Source organism: Sinocyclocheilus anshuiensis, unplaced genomic scaffold (assembly GCF_001515605.1).
Source record: "Sinocyclocheilus anshuiensis isolate Anshui unplaced genomic scaffold, SAMN03320099.WGS_v1.1 scaffold551, whole genome shotgun sequence".
NCBI classification, from domain to species: domain Eukaryota; kingdom Metazoa; phylum Chordata; class Actinopteri; order Cypriniformes; family Cyprinidae; genus Sinocyclocheilus; species Sinocyclocheilus anshuiensis.
The window spans coordinates 596,843-611,383 of record NW_015548222.1 but is presented as its reverse complement, the minus strand read 5'-3'; the positions used below and the strand labels follow the sequence as shown (position 1 = coordinate 611,383).

Genomic DNA, 14,541 nt, shown 5'->3' with positions numbered 1-14,541 from the left:
CTTGTTGTTTGTCGTTTCTCCGATCACAAATGCAGACATGGTTTTACGTTTATGCGGCAAAAGACAGTATAAGTCATTATAATCCGTAATTATGTCCCCACTGGATGCAACAAATGCCTCGTTTATAATGGGTTTGAATGTTTTTGTCTCGTCGCTCCGGCCGGGACACGGCATCACAGTATGGTAAGGGGCGTAACATTTCCATCACAAGCTTGAGGTATTCAGCCAATCCAAATGCACTGGATAGCTGGCCAATCAGAGCACACCTCGCTTTTCAGACTGATGAGCTTTGTAAAAATCGACGCGTTTCAGAAAGGCGGGGCATAGAGGAGAAACAATAATGTACAGTATGTGGAAAATAATGTGTTTTTTGAACCTTAAACCGCATAAACACATTTCATTACACCAAATACACAAAATAATGTTCTTTTTAGCAACATCATATGACCCCTTTAATTTCTGTGTTTGACTGAACTCTTGAATGCTTAAATCAGCAGGGCTGGGCTTCAGCATGAAATTAACAAAACAATGAACATAACAAAAATTCTGGATTCATAGCCTATTTAATCCCCTATATTTACGTAGGTACCAAGATGTTTCCTTCGTGGTTTACACGGGTGATCAGGGCGTGACAGCAGAAGAGATGTTAGATGGAGCGAGGCGGCGCTTCAACATCAGACTCCCTCGAGCCGTTAAGTTTGTGTTCCTGAAACATCGTCTCCTGGTGGAGGCCAAACTTTACCCACACTTCACCCTTCTGGGGCAGAGCGTGGGCTCCATCTTCCTGGGGTGGGAGGCCTTGACTGAGTTTGTTCCAGACCTCTACATTGACTCAATGGGCTATGCCTTCACTCTACCTGTGTTCTGTTATCTGGGTGGCTGTCATGTGGGAAGCTATGTGCACTACCCAACCATCAGCACTGATATGCTGTCAGTGGTTCGAGAAAGAAACCCAAGGTTAGTCAAGAAAGTCGAATTAAATGTAAAAGTTGAATGTTTAGTAGTAGAGCTGCACGATTAATCGTTAAAAGATTGCGATCTCGATTCAGACACCCACGTGATCTGATTTCTAAATGGCAATGATTCGCTCGTGTCTATAAAACCTTTGGAAAAACTAAGAGAGAGAGAGAGAGAGAGCACGAGCAGTTACTAGGTAAGAAATAGCTTCACAAACAGTCTTTTCAGCTACACAGTGTAGTGGAAATTCTGACTTAATATAGTAATAAAATAATTGTGAAGTTGTGAACTAAACAGAGTTTTGTCTTTGTCTTGCTTTAATTCTCTGCAGAGAAGTGATCTGTTTGACACACAGTTAAAGCTGTGAGCAAAAGAGATCACAGCCCAGTTTTATTGTCAAAAGTATACATTTCAAAATCCCTCATCTAACCAATGAAATGGCTGTATTACATCACCCCATGGTACCACTTGCTAAAATGTTGATGTCTGGTTATTCTCAAAGCTTGTTTGTTCCTGGTACACAACTTCTCTGAAAAGACCTCATTCACTCTATTGGTTACCATTGAATACTTATTGAGTACTGATTAAAGATTACATTCAAAAGATGTATGTAAGATAAATGTATTAAAGTGAGATCAGTGCAATCAATGCAAATTTTAAAAAATCCGCTACACTAGTATTGTTTCATTCATGTTATCACAGAAATACTGGGATGAAAGTTTATAGTTCGGATATAAATTTTTAGTTCAAATATAAATATTGATGTATATGGTCGTGCTCAAAATAGAGCAAGGCTTCTTTTGAAAGTAATTGGCGCTTCAAATAACATTTGTGTTGATTGCATCGTTTCGCCACTAGGTGGCGACAAGTGATTGTTTAAAAATGTATTTGTCATTGAATCATTGATTCAAGAGATTCGTTCAAAAACGCTGATTCATCCAGTAATGAAACAAGTGAAGTATTTATGAGTCATTGAATCATTCATTTAAACCACTTTTTCATCATTTTAATATTAAAATTGGTCTATTTAATATATTATATTTTAAATACATATATTAGGTTATATAATAAAATGTTTAAGAATTCATTCAAATTAATTAAACACTTTTAAATAGATTGCAGCAATTAATATTTTATCACACTTTGAATAAATTTAAATTATCAATTTATAATATTTTTATTTTGTTTAGTTCAGAATCGTGGGAGAATCGTGATCTCTATTTTAGACAAAAATCGTGATTCTCAATTTATCCAGAATCGCGCAGCTCTAATGTTTAGTGACTTAAAAGCATAGTTTTGTGACTTATGCAGAGGTTAAAAGAACTCCATAATGACTCAATTGTAGTTCAGAACGGACCATATTTACTTAATGAATATATTTTTGGTCTTATTGTGCGTAATGAATTGGTGCAGTAGTTCTAAACCAACTTACAACAGGGCTTCAGTATAATTAAATTTTTTTAATTAGACAAAATAAAATATGTAAAAAAATGGTATTTTGTATTTTAATTCACCCCCTCAGCATTTTTTACAAATTTAAATCCCACTTGAAAAGCCTGGATATATGAGGAAGCCTAAGTTGAAAGTGTGATTTCTAGTCCTGGAAAAAAAAGTCATGAAAATTAATAAAATCTTAAAACTTCATATCCATTGTTATGATTATACATTTTTGTAATCATGCCAACCACTAAAATATTTTATCAGGTAGAAATTATGCATGAAAAATATTCCTTAGCCAGTAAATCATCACTGGAAATGTAATACTACCCTTTTTTTTTTGTTAAATATTATTTTTCACTCAAACAATATGTCACATTACAGAAGTAAAATGTCTTCTAAATGGCGCTTCATGTTGTCTTGAACCATTATTAGCATTAGCTTTCTGATAAGCAATTTTTTTGTCTCATAAATACATCTCTTGCAGTATGTTTTCCAGATGTTATGTATGTTGCATGAATGTGTATAATTATATTTACATACACTACGGTTCAAACGTTTGGGGTCAGTATACCTTTTTGAATGAATAAATGCATACTTTTTTTTAGCAGGGATTCCTTATATTGATCAAAAGCAAAAGTAAAGACATTTATCCACCTTATTTTTCCCGTAAAAATGGGTGTGGCCATTTGTAAATTTGATGGGTTTTCTTGCTTCCGGTCTCATTCGCTTCCAGCTATTTTTAACTGTACAAAACCGCTCGTTTTGCTGCTTGAAATTGCAAATTGACGTGTCTTACCATATTATTTTAATGTATTATCTAAATTATGAACACACTGGTTGCTAAGGTGTTGCTATGCGGTTGCTAGGTTACCCAGAGTGCTAGTGCAAACAGTTTTACCATTTACTGCACGTTGTAATTCTTCTCGTTATTTATAACGGCTGATGAACCGGAAGTCTCGCCCATAGGCTTACTTCCATGTTAAAGAATAAGGTGGATAATGTTTACAAAAGATTTGTATTTCAAATAAATGTTCTTTTGAACTTTCTACTCATCAAAGACTGCTAAAAAAGTGTCACGGTTTTCACAAAAATGTGATGCAGTACTATTGTTTTCAACATTGATAATAATAAGAATTTTTTTCTTAAGCAACAAAAAAGCATATTAGAATGATTTCTGAAGGATCATGTGACACTAAAGACTGGAGTAATGCCAGCTTTGCATCACATGACATTTTAAAATATCAGTACAGTTCTTTTAAGTTGGAATAATATTTCCATCATATTACTGTTTTACTGTATTATTGAAGAAATAAATGCAGCCTTGGTGACTTCTTACAAAAACATAAAGTTCTTACTGACCACAAGCTTTTGAATGGTGGTGTATATACAGTATAATTGGCCTATAGAAATCTAACATGTATAATTCCATATCTTCATTCTAGGTTCAATAATGCAGACTACATCTCCAGTAACCCTGTACTGAGTGCCATCAAAGTGATCTACTACTGTGTCTTTGCGCTGCTGTATGGTCTGGCTGGCTCCTGTAGTGACGTGGTCATGGTCAATTCAACCTGGACTTTAGGTCACATTCTGGCTCTGTGGCGCGCTCCTAACTGCACCAGTGTGGTCTATCCACCATGCGACGTTCAGGCCTTCCTGGACGTCCCTATTGGGGATGAGGATGAAGAGAAGGAGAGAAAGAAGTGTCACTCTGTGGTCTCCGTGGGTCAGTTCCGGCCTGAAAAAGATCATCGGCTGCAGATCAAGGCTTTTAGAAAGCTTCTGGACAGGAAGGGGGTGGAGCCTGCCGGGCGAGAGACCGTGAAGCTGGTGTTGATTGGTGGATGTCGTAACCAGGAAGATGAAGAGAGGGTGCAGATGCTGAAGGGATTGTGTCTGGATCTGGGTGTGGTAGATAAGGTGGAGTTTAAACTCAATATCCCATTTGAGGAACTGAAGAAAGATTTAACAGACGCCACAATCGGGTTGCACACATTCAGGCCTTCCTGGACGTCCCTATTGGGGATGAGGATGAAGAGAAGGAGAGAAAGAAGTGTCACTCTGTGGTCTCCGTGGGTCAGTTCCGGCCTGAAAAAGATCATCGGCTGCAGATCAAGGCTTTTAGAAAGCTTCTGGACAGGAAGGGGGTGGAGCCTGCCGGGCGAGAGACCGTGAAGCTGGTGTTGATTGGTGGATGTCGTAACCAGGAAGATGAAGAGAGGGTGCAGATGCTGAAGGGATTGTGTCTGGATCTGGGTGTGGTAGATAGGGTGGAGTTTAAACTCAATATCCCATTTGAGGAACTGAAGAAAGATTTAACAGACGCCACAATTGGGTTGCACACAATGTGGAATGAACATTTTGGTATTGGTAAGAAATATCATGCTCTCAGCAAAATCTCAAAACACTATATAGATTACTTAAAAAAAAAATAAAAAAAAGAGATTGTTTATTGTTTATGGAACCATAAATAAATTATTAAATATTATACAATAAATTGTTTTTTAATTAAATTGTTTTTACAATTAAAACATTTTTAATTGAATTAAAATGTTACTTTAATTAAATTATTTTGTAAAATTGAATTAAAACATTTTTAATTTAATTAAAATGTTACATTAAATTATTTTGTAAAATTGAATTAAAAGAATATTTGATTAAAATTTGAAATATAATAGATTAATAGAATATTATATATATTATACACATTATACATATTATGCATTGTAAAATGTTTTTTTTTATTTGTTAGAAATAATTGAAATTGACAAAGATTATTTTTCTCCACAGTGCATATTTGCCAGTGTTATTTTAGTATCATTGATATTACATTTTAGTTTTTGGTAATATTTTGAATTAGATTTCATTTTATATTTTCTGTTAATCTCTTTCATTTTAGTTTTTATCATTTTTGTCATTTTTATATATATTTCTTTAAATGCCTGTATAGTTTTTATTTATATTTATTGATTAGTTTTAGTTTACTTTATTTTTAGTTATTTTAGTCTTTTAAGTTAAACTAAATGAAAATAAGAAATGTTGCCTTGGCAATTAGCTAATATATATAGTTAATAGTAATATATTTTAGTATAATTGATATTACATTTTAGTTTTTGTTAATATTTTGAATTAATTTCATATTACGGTATATTTTCTGTTAATCTCTTTCATTTTAGTTTTAGTTATGTAGTTGTGTTTTTGACATTTTTATATATATATTTCTTTAAATGCCTGTATAGTTTTTATTTATTATTATTTATTCGTTTTAGTTGTTTTAGTCCTTAAAGTTAAACTAAATAAAAATAAGAAATTAAGATAAGAAATTGTTGACAATTAGCTAATATATAGCTTCACATATATATATATATATATACACAGGTGCATCTCAATAAATTAAATTAGAATGTCGTGGAAAAGTTCATTTATTTCAGTAATTCAACTCAAATTGTGAAACTCGTGTATTAAATAAATTCAGTGCACACAGACTGAAATAGTTTAAGTCTTTGGTTCTTTTAATTGTGATGATTTTGGCTCACATTTAACAAAAACCCACCAATTCACTATATATGAAATACTGAAATAAATTTTCCACGACATTCTAATTGAGATGCTCCTGTATATATATATATTATTTTAGGTAACAAAAATGTTTGTTTAGGGTTTTAGTTTCAATTTTAGTTAACTAATAACCCTGATATTTCCCTGACCGTTACACTGAGCATTTCTCATCTTCTCCCACATGTCCGCAGGTGTAGTGGAGTGTATGGCTGCAGGAACTATCATTCTGGCTCACAAATCCGGTGGCCCCAAGTTGGACATTGTAGTTCCCTATGATAACGGTCCAACTGGCTTCCTGGCAGACGATGAAGACAGTTATGCAGATGCCATGGAACGAATCCTTGCTATGACTCCTGCAGCTCGATCAGAGATCCGACGCCGGGCGCGTCTGTCCGTCACCCGCTTCTCAGACCAGGAGTTTGAAGGCTCATTTCTTTCAGCCGTGGAGCCTCTAATGTCAAGACTAAGACTGTGAGTGATCGAGGAGGGGGTCATGGTGACTGACTATATGCTAGTTCTGGTGAGATGCCACCTTTTGCTTTAACTTAATGACAGATTGAATGACAGATTGCTGCAAATGAACAGAAAGCAGTAGATTTTGTTTAATTTAAATGCAAACATGCAGTTTTTTCTTCATATCTGTTATGTGTACATTATATATGATAGAGTACAAATGTAATAGCTTTGTTTTGTTTTATTGTAAAAGGTTTTAGAGGGTTACACAACAAGACTAATGTTTAAAAAAAGTGATGTTTCTCTTGGAAGATTCAAATTATACTAGTGCTTTATGTTTTCTTTTTTTTTTTTTTTTTTGCAATAAATTATGAGTGAGTGGTCTGGAAATATAAACAAAATGCTTGTCCTGTTTGATGCAAAATAAACTGAATTCACTATTACCACATCATTTTAAGTAGCAATATTTTCATGTAATTATTACATTCACAGTTATTACATTGGAAAGCTGTGCTCAGTTCTCATTTTTGTCACATACAGCTGTCCAAACCTTTTCCACGGTTAACCAACCTCCAGTAACAGAATTGGTTTTACATAATAACTGCTGTATACAGAAAAGCTGTCCCAGGAGCACAGATTCTGAGTAAGGGAAGAAGTGTTTGTCTGTCTAAACTAGATAGGAACGTGAGAGAGAGGCCAAATTAAACAGGGCATAGTATCTGGGAAAAGAGGAGGGAACGGAGAGGGTTGAGGGTATTTAAACAGCTAGTAACAGAATTTTTCTTCAGCTTGTTATAAAACCTAACAATCAAATAAATGAAACAAGTACACTTTTCTCAAATACTACTGAAAGTTCATTGTACTTAAAAGAAAAAAACGTTATGTTAACTCAATGACTGTTAAGGAGAGTGAATGTTGAAATTGTGTTATCTGTGTATTTTTGCATAAGATTAATAGGTGAGATCTCTTAGTGGTTTTAGATTTTATGCAAATAGTTGTATGCAGTTTTATCAAGTTACACAAAGTATACTGATTTATAATAATATTATTAAGAAATATTCTCTTTTTGTGTACTCAAACTGAACAAGCTCACAGTACATAGTAGATTGGTTTTAAACTTTAAGGCAATTGTTTCCTAAAATGGTTAACCTTAACTAATATTGGGTATTACAGTGTGCATGTGTACTTTCTAATAATAATACATATTATTTATAATAATGTACTAATATACTGTACATTATAATGAAATCTCTTCTGCTCACCAAGGCTGCATTTATTTGATCAAAAATACAGTAAAACCCTAATATTGTAAATTATTATTAATGTAATACATTTATTATTGAAAATTCAGCTTTGCATCACAGGAATGAATTAATATATAAAAATAGAAACAGTAATTTTCAATTGTAATAATATTTCAGAATATTAAGCTGTAATTAAAAAAGATTATTGGACTACATTTTACAAGAAAATACTATTTGGGACAAAATGTCACATTTCATTCAATGTGCTACTTTGAAATCAGTTGTGAAATTTACTAGCAAAGTATGAGTTAAAATAGTTTCTACAACATTATTTTTTCATTGAATGCTTCAAGGAACAAGGCTATTTTTCATAACATGTATTAATTACAATATTTGTTGCCTGAAACAATAATTCTGCCTTACACATTTTTGCTGTTTCATAATTTTTGTACTGTTTAATATTTGATGAAAAGCCTATGATAGGCAATTTAATAACAAACTCCATTGCAACACTCCACATTGTGTGGCAACACCTCCGTTATTAGGACATGGTGTCACAACTGTCAACATGTTCAATAACTGTAATAGTTCAAATGTGTTTAACAGACTATACAGAAATGAACCAACCTTGAGAAATATTCACAGAAGTAAGTGAAAATTAGCTGTAACAATTCATGATTACAATCATAGGAACTTGGAAAGGGAGTAATAGGAGATTCTCAGAAATTACTAATGGTTAAGAAAGCAGAATTAGATGTCTGTTAACTTAGCTTTTTCATGAGTCACTGATTTGATTTCACTGTCAAGAATATATATTGATTTCTTCCTCTGTTCAGCTATATTTTTCACTTTTTCAGATGCAGGAGAAAATCAGAAAGAAAATGTTTATAAATAAATGTAACAGATGCATCATTCATGCAGACACTTCTCTAAATATCCTTTTACAGTAAATTATAAGGTGACACACACACACACATATATATATATATGCATGAATATGTTGTTTTAAAATGATTTTATAGCATTTTACAGTTAGTTATATGTGTTGGCTTGTATAAACATCATATAATTGTCATATATATATATATATATATATATATGTAGTGGGGTACTATGAATTAATTAACAGCTGTTTACTGTAGCACTGTACACAGTTTTTCAAGTACATCATCCAAAATGGTATGTTGTAAGTTTGCACAGTCGTTTTTAACATTTTTATTATCAGACCATATTCTGGGTAAAACAAGCATTGGGTTTGCATGACAAAGTTCCTCTTTACCCAGATGTGCACGAACAGGAGAGAGACGCCAAATTAAACAACACCTTGTACACGGAAAAGAGGAGGAGAATTAGAAGAGCCATCACAGTTTAAAAAAAGGACTGTTTGGTAGGAAGAGTGTCCAGTGTGATTGAAATGAAAATGAGGTGCTGTGTTTTTCTCTTTCTGCTCCTGCAGGTTTTAGGAGGTTTAGGTGAGTGCGGTCTTGATGTTGATTATTAGCACAGCCTGTAAGACATAAGGAATAAATATGTGACAATACAAACAATGGAAACGTGCAGCTTTCATACTTTGCTTAAATAAATGTCAGTAGTCTTAACGTGTTGACTTTTAATCTTAAAAGTCATTTTTTGTGTGGATTTAGTTGTAAATCATTAAATAAGTAACATGACCTCTGACATGCAACCACAGGCTTCCCTCTGTTTGAGCTCAGCTCAAAAGCAGATGATGCTCTGCAGATGGCGCTCAATCAGATTAATGCACGCATTGCCAGGAATCACCTCTACAGAGTGTCCAAGGCATCTGTAAAGAGGGTCAGTACACACTCTTACAACAACTCTTTTATTTCTACATCTGGCAAAACTGGTGACTAGCGAGGATCCAGTCATCAATGAAAGACAAAGTATAACGAATGAATAGTTTAAAAAAGCAACAGCCAAAAATACTGACTGCTGAGCATTTGCCTTTATTTACCTTAAGATTGTTCCTCTGGGAACGAACACATTTGATCTGCATCTGAGGTTTGGCATCAGGGAGACGGAGTGTCAGAAGAGCTCTCGGGTCGATCCTCAGGGCTGCATGTACCGCAAAGGTTTTTTTGTGGTAAGTTATCTCAAGGTATTCATATCATATGTGTATGGACATGATCCGGGTTTGCCAATAGATTGTAATAATTGTACCAGATTTGTGCACCATTGATAATTGAATTAACACCTTTTAAATTGCTTAAGCTGAATTGTGGAAGCAATGGATGCAATATGTGAATATTCACAGAATTTGTATAAACTGATGGGAGTGGTTTTAATTTTCAGTATAAATTACCCATAAACATGTCATCACACACGTTGTCTACAAACATTAGATAATCAGTGTATGAAACAACAGCTATTTATAATTTATATACTCATATTTTTTATTTTATAGGCCTTGGTAAAAGACTGCATTTTCCAATGCTGAGAATTATCAATATATTTATATAATAATGTTTTACTAATTTTGGTCAAATAAATGCAGCCTTGATGAGCAGAAAATACCTTCTTTCAATTTTGTTTTTTCAATCACTAGGACTAATTTTTCAAATATTAGGTCACTAATATAAAAAAAAAAACTGCACACAGTTCTCCTAACACTGTAACAAAAAATATTTAAAATTATTGGAGTATGTTTACAAGATAATACTATATCAGTCTTGCTACTGTAAATGTTCACATTTAATTCTCGCTATTTACAGTTAATTGTAAAATTCACAAGCAATTTCTGAATGGTTTCTACACCAATCTTTTTTTCAGTGTATTTTTCGCCTTGGCACAGCAGTTAATTTTGAATCAAAAAAGCACTAAAACTTCCAAAACACATATTAAATGTCTCTTCATACATCTCAAATCAAGTCATTCTTTACAACAATAGTAATGTTTGTGACCCAACAAACACAATTTATCACATAAAACAATGACCTAAATACACTAACAACAGATGTTTTCTTTTGTAAAATTTCTTTACAAAACAGCAAGTTTCCCCATTTTTATAGACGTAATGAAATTGAAAGACTAACACTTGTGTAGGTATTAGATTTAGAACATTTCAATATGGTATTACTGTAGAAATGCAGCAAATTGCTGTCTTAATCAGTTTATCCACAGATACTATTGCGCTTACTGTGTGAAGAGATTTGAAAATTGATCCAAGTACTGAGAAATTGGCCCTAGCAACTGTTAAAAATTATACTGACCCCAAACATTTGAATGATAAAAAAAAAAAAGTCTTATGTGACTGCTGAATTTGATTTATATATGAATAAATAAGCTTTCCATTGATGTATAGTTTGTTAGGATATGACAATATTTGGCTGAGATACAGCTATTTGAAAATCTGGAATCTGAGGGTGCAAAAAAATCTAAATATTAAGAAAATCGCCTTTAAAGTTGACCAAATGAAGTCCTAAGCAATGCATAATACTTAGCAAAAAATAAGTTTTTATATATTTATGGTAGGAAATTTACAAAATATCTTCATGGAACATGATCTTTACTTAATATCCTAATAATTTTTGGCATAAAAGAAAAATTGATCATTTTGACCCGTACAATGTATTGTTGGCTATTGCTACAAATATACCCGTGCTACTTAAGACCAGTAGTTGTGGTCCAGGGTCACATATTTTTAAAATGTTTATATTAACAATCCTTTGTCGAAACTTGCATAATGGTTAGTAATAAGTAATACTGATTATTATTATTAAGAGTATAACATTATTTTTTCATGAATCTTTTTTGATTCTTTTCCATACCCTTGGGGTTTAGTCGGAGGCAGGGTGCTATATCAGAGCCAGAGTGAGTCAGGACGTCACTCGTATCATCTCTCTCAGATGCACAAAGGCCGACAGCTCCAGCTCTGAGTCCAGTAAGGAGGTGAGTGTCAACATAAAGAAAAATGTATTTCACCAGGAGCATCCAAACATTACCATGAGAAGATATGCACCAAAATGTAAGTGTCTAGTAAACAAGCAAGAAGGGCTAGAAAGAAAGTGCACGTTTGCATCAGTAAATATAATTTAATTAAAAACTATTCATTGACTATCACTATTGTGCAGAAGTATGTAACCTATGTCAAGGATAGTTAAATATACGGAATAATAATGTTTACATATAGTGCTTATGTAACATTTTATTTTCATTATAAGTAAATTAATTTAAATTTTGAAATACATGACTAAACAATGAAGTAATTGCTGATAACTTCTTTCCGCCAACAGGGGGGGTTAGGATTATACTACGATTTAAATCATTTTGGGACTAGAGGTAAATAAACTTGTCATCTTTCACACTTGCATATTTGGCATATTAGTATTGTGATCACAATGTTCATAATGCTTTTGACATTTGTAGACCGCACACATTCAACTTCAGCACCAAGCATTATCATGACTCCACCAATACGTGCGGGTCATCATGACAACACGGAAACCAACCATGTTCGTGGAGACCATTTCAACAATCACCTGCCATATCACTGAACTGCTGGATGAAATCACATGAAGACTCTTCATACAAACTTTAAGGTGCTACAAACAAAGCTAAATGAAAAGACTACTGTACTAAGGGCCAATAACTGCAGCCTCCACTGAAACATGAAACAAGATTATTCACTGTATGTGATATGAATACGAATACCTGCTGGCATTAACCTCCACAAGAAACCCAATAAAAACCAGAAACATGGATGATATCAACATGTATAATTTCATTTAAAATTACACATTTTGCAGAGGGATATGCAGAGCATGATGTTCATTGACCTTTGATGGATCATGACCGGATACTTTAATAATTTAATATTAACTTCAGTTAGTCACTTCTCAACAACCTGAAAAGTTTCATGATATTGTAAATACATTCAAGAAACAAATTTTTCGAAATGAAATGTGGACATGCGTTAATATGCATAATTGTTTGTACATATGACAAGTGGCTCTTATAGAGCCATTATAGGTGCTCACTGTAAGATTCTGAAGTTGCACGTCATGTCTGAATGGCGAAAATAAGCCAGAATCCTTCAACAAGTAAAACCTACAGGGAAACCGAACTTCCTAATGGCCTCTTTTTATAAGATGAGAATATTTTGATCAGTTGTTTGATACACGTGTTCTAGAATCTTAAGGCATGGCTGTATTCATGAGCCAATAATACAGGTTATAATACAGGATATAAGATAAATCTATGTGAATAATGATTGTGTCATTCAGTCACATGACTTAAAAGTCCATCTCTTCATAGATGAACAATTTGTAAAAGTCAGCTTGAATGTTCACTAGAGGAAGTAAGGACCAACAAGTAACAGCAAGGCAGTCATTTGTTTTACCTAGACAAAGATACTGCAGCAAATGAGAATATCTACAATTTAAACAGGTCTAATACAAAAAAAAAAAGCAAACATTCCACAGTCTCACAGAACTAGACATTGGGGCAACTCCCTGAACAACAAGTCCTTCATGTTACAGTTTTGACAAATACAACTAAAATGCACTTAGTGGCTCAAAGAGCAATAGTGATCAAGATCCGTTCTAGATGCATCCATTGAGCACTGGATCTGCCACATAAATGGTCAAAGTTGTGCCAAACTAATATACCAGCCAAACACACTGCCTAATTCAACCTACCCATCTAAAACTCCTCAAACATCAATAACCATCCAACCATTTAAAAAACTTCTGTCTGAAATAACAATCTCTTCAGATTATTAAATAATCGATAATATAAAAACAATATGAAATCAAAATGTAAAATCCCACCCAACCCCAAAGTTCAAAATGTTTGCCTTCCCAAAAATCAATAAGATTAACAGTTTAATGTAGTTTTGTCTTCCATGCAGTACCAAGGTGTTGAAGTGGAATCACTCAGTTGTTTGGAACTGGAACTGATGCACTGTCACAAAGTCACAGTAAAGCTGAAACTTCTTGAGCGGTTTTGTACAGAAAAAGCTGAGCATACCAACAAAATGATGGCTTCAATGAGAAATGTAAATAGCAAGCAAGAGTGTCCAGGAAATGTTGCAGTTTTCTCAGTTTGTGAGTTTGGTGCTGTGGTCCCGCTTGGGTGGGGCAGGAGGAGGCCCTCGCCGTAGCGTTGCATAGCCTGAGATATTCCCGGACATGAAGCCACTACCACTGTGTCTCTGTTGATCATTCAGAAGCTCAGGTGGAGGTGGTGGCAAAGCCATGTCATCCATTGTGGCCACAGGGTCCACTTTGTCTCCAGAGACTCGCGAGGACTTGCGTTTCAGTGTCTTGTTAAGGTCCTCCAAGAAGTTTGGCTGCGTGGTGCCTTTAGGAGAAGAAGGGGGAATAGGGCCCCCTTGTATGGCAGGTGGTGAGAGTGGTGGAGGCTCTCTAATAGTGTTGTTACAGCGAATTGACGCTGGAGGTTGTGTCTTTTTCAGTGAACTCTTGCCCCAAGCAGGCTGGGGCTGAGGATTGACCACAGCCACCTTCGGAGACAAACCATTTGGATCACCTGGAAGGGGCGGTGGTGGAGGGAGGTCAGACTCCAGTGGGGGAGGGGGGAAGATGTCATTTTCTGGGGGTGGAGGGGATGGGAAGTCTGCAGTGGATTGGCGGTTCTGATTAAATTTGTTCTGCAAAGCCAAAGGAAGATTTGCCAGATTGAGCTTTCCTGGTTTGGGGGGTGCCTGAGGACCTGTGGAAAGCTCTTTGGAGGGTGAGCTACTGGAGCTTAATGTCAACGATGAACTAGGGTTAAACTTGCTCCCCAAGTTCCTGCGGGACTCCTGGTACTCCACCGAGGCATTGTACTTCGCACTGGAGTTGCACTGAGGTGTCGGTGGAGGTTTCTTGACACCCGCAGATGAGCCAGAAGGGGACTTCCTGATAGGGGA

The 14,541-nt window shown here is 34.7% G+C and overlaps 3 protein-coding genes across 4 annotated transcripts in view; 2 read left to right on the top strand and 1 right to left on the bottom strand.

Moving 5' to 3' along the window:
• Window positions 1–8,618, top strand: part of LOC107654269 (GDP-Man:Man(3)GlcNAc(2)-PP-Dol alpha-1,2-mannosyltransferase-like) — a 10,354-nt gene extending 1,736 nt beyond the window's left edge. Inside the window, exons 2-6 of one of the 2 annotated variants that reach the window (XM_016441291.1) lie at window positions 586–957; window positions 3,840–4,047; window positions 4,398–4,767; window positions 6,147–6,475; window positions 8,510–8,618. In XM_016441291.1, coding sequence (XP_016296777.1) covers window positions 586–957; window positions 3,840–4,047; window positions 4,398–4,767; window positions 6,147–6,430 — 1,234 coding nt within the window. In that variant the 3' untranslated portion in view covers window positions 6,431–6,475; window positions 8,510–8,618. Of the gene's footprint in view, window positions 1–585; window positions 958–3,839; window positions 4,068–4,397; window positions 4,768–6,146; window positions 6,860–8,509 lie in introns of those variants that run through there. The other variant, XM_016441292.1, reaches the window with a different exon arrangement.
• Window positions 8,619–9,021: 403 nt separating this feature from the next.
• Window positions 9,022–12,368, top strand: LOC107654271 (secreted phosphoprotein 24-like). Its single transcript, XM_016441294.1, has 6 exons — window positions 9,022–9,124; window positions 9,343–9,464; window positions 9,631–9,753; window positions 11,451–11,558; window positions 11,903–11,948; window positions 12,036–12,368. The coding sequence occupies exons 1-6, from the start codon at window positions 9,067–9,069 to the stop codon at window positions 12,161–12,163; spliced, it is 585 nt and encodes a 194-aa protein (XP_016296780.1). The 5' UTR covers window positions 9,022–9,066; the 3' UTR covers window positions 12,164–12,368.
• A 678-nt stretch (window positions 12,369–13,046) lies between these two features.
• Window positions 13,047–14,541, bottom strand: part of LOC107654246 (ras-associated and pleckstrin homology domains-containing protein 1-like) — a 61,565-nt gene continuing 60,070 nt past the window's right edge. The window contains exon 17 of the mRNA XM_016441256.1: window positions 13,047–14,535. Coding sequence (XP_016296742.1) covers window positions 13,708–14,535 — 828 coding nt within the window. The 3' untranslated portion in view covers window positions 13,047–13,707. The remainder of the gene's footprint in view (window positions 14,536–14,541) is intronic.

What these genes read in the sequence shown, in the direction of transcription:
- LOC107654271 (XM_016441294.1), top strand. Translation starts at nt 9,067, where the DNA reads ATGAAAATGAGGTGCTGTGTTTTTCTCTTTCTGCTCCTGCAGGTTTTA. An exon ending in GCAGGTTTTAGGAGGTTTAG is followed by an intron (nt 9,125 to 9,342) that starts GTGAGTGCGGTC and finishes ATGCAACCACAG; the next exon opens with GCTTCCCTCTGTTTGAGCTC. An exon ending in GCTCTGAGTCCAGTAAGGAG is followed by an intron (nt 11,559 to 11,902) that starts GTGAGTGTCAAC and finishes TTCCGCCAACAG; the next exon opens with GGGGGGTTAGGATTATACTA.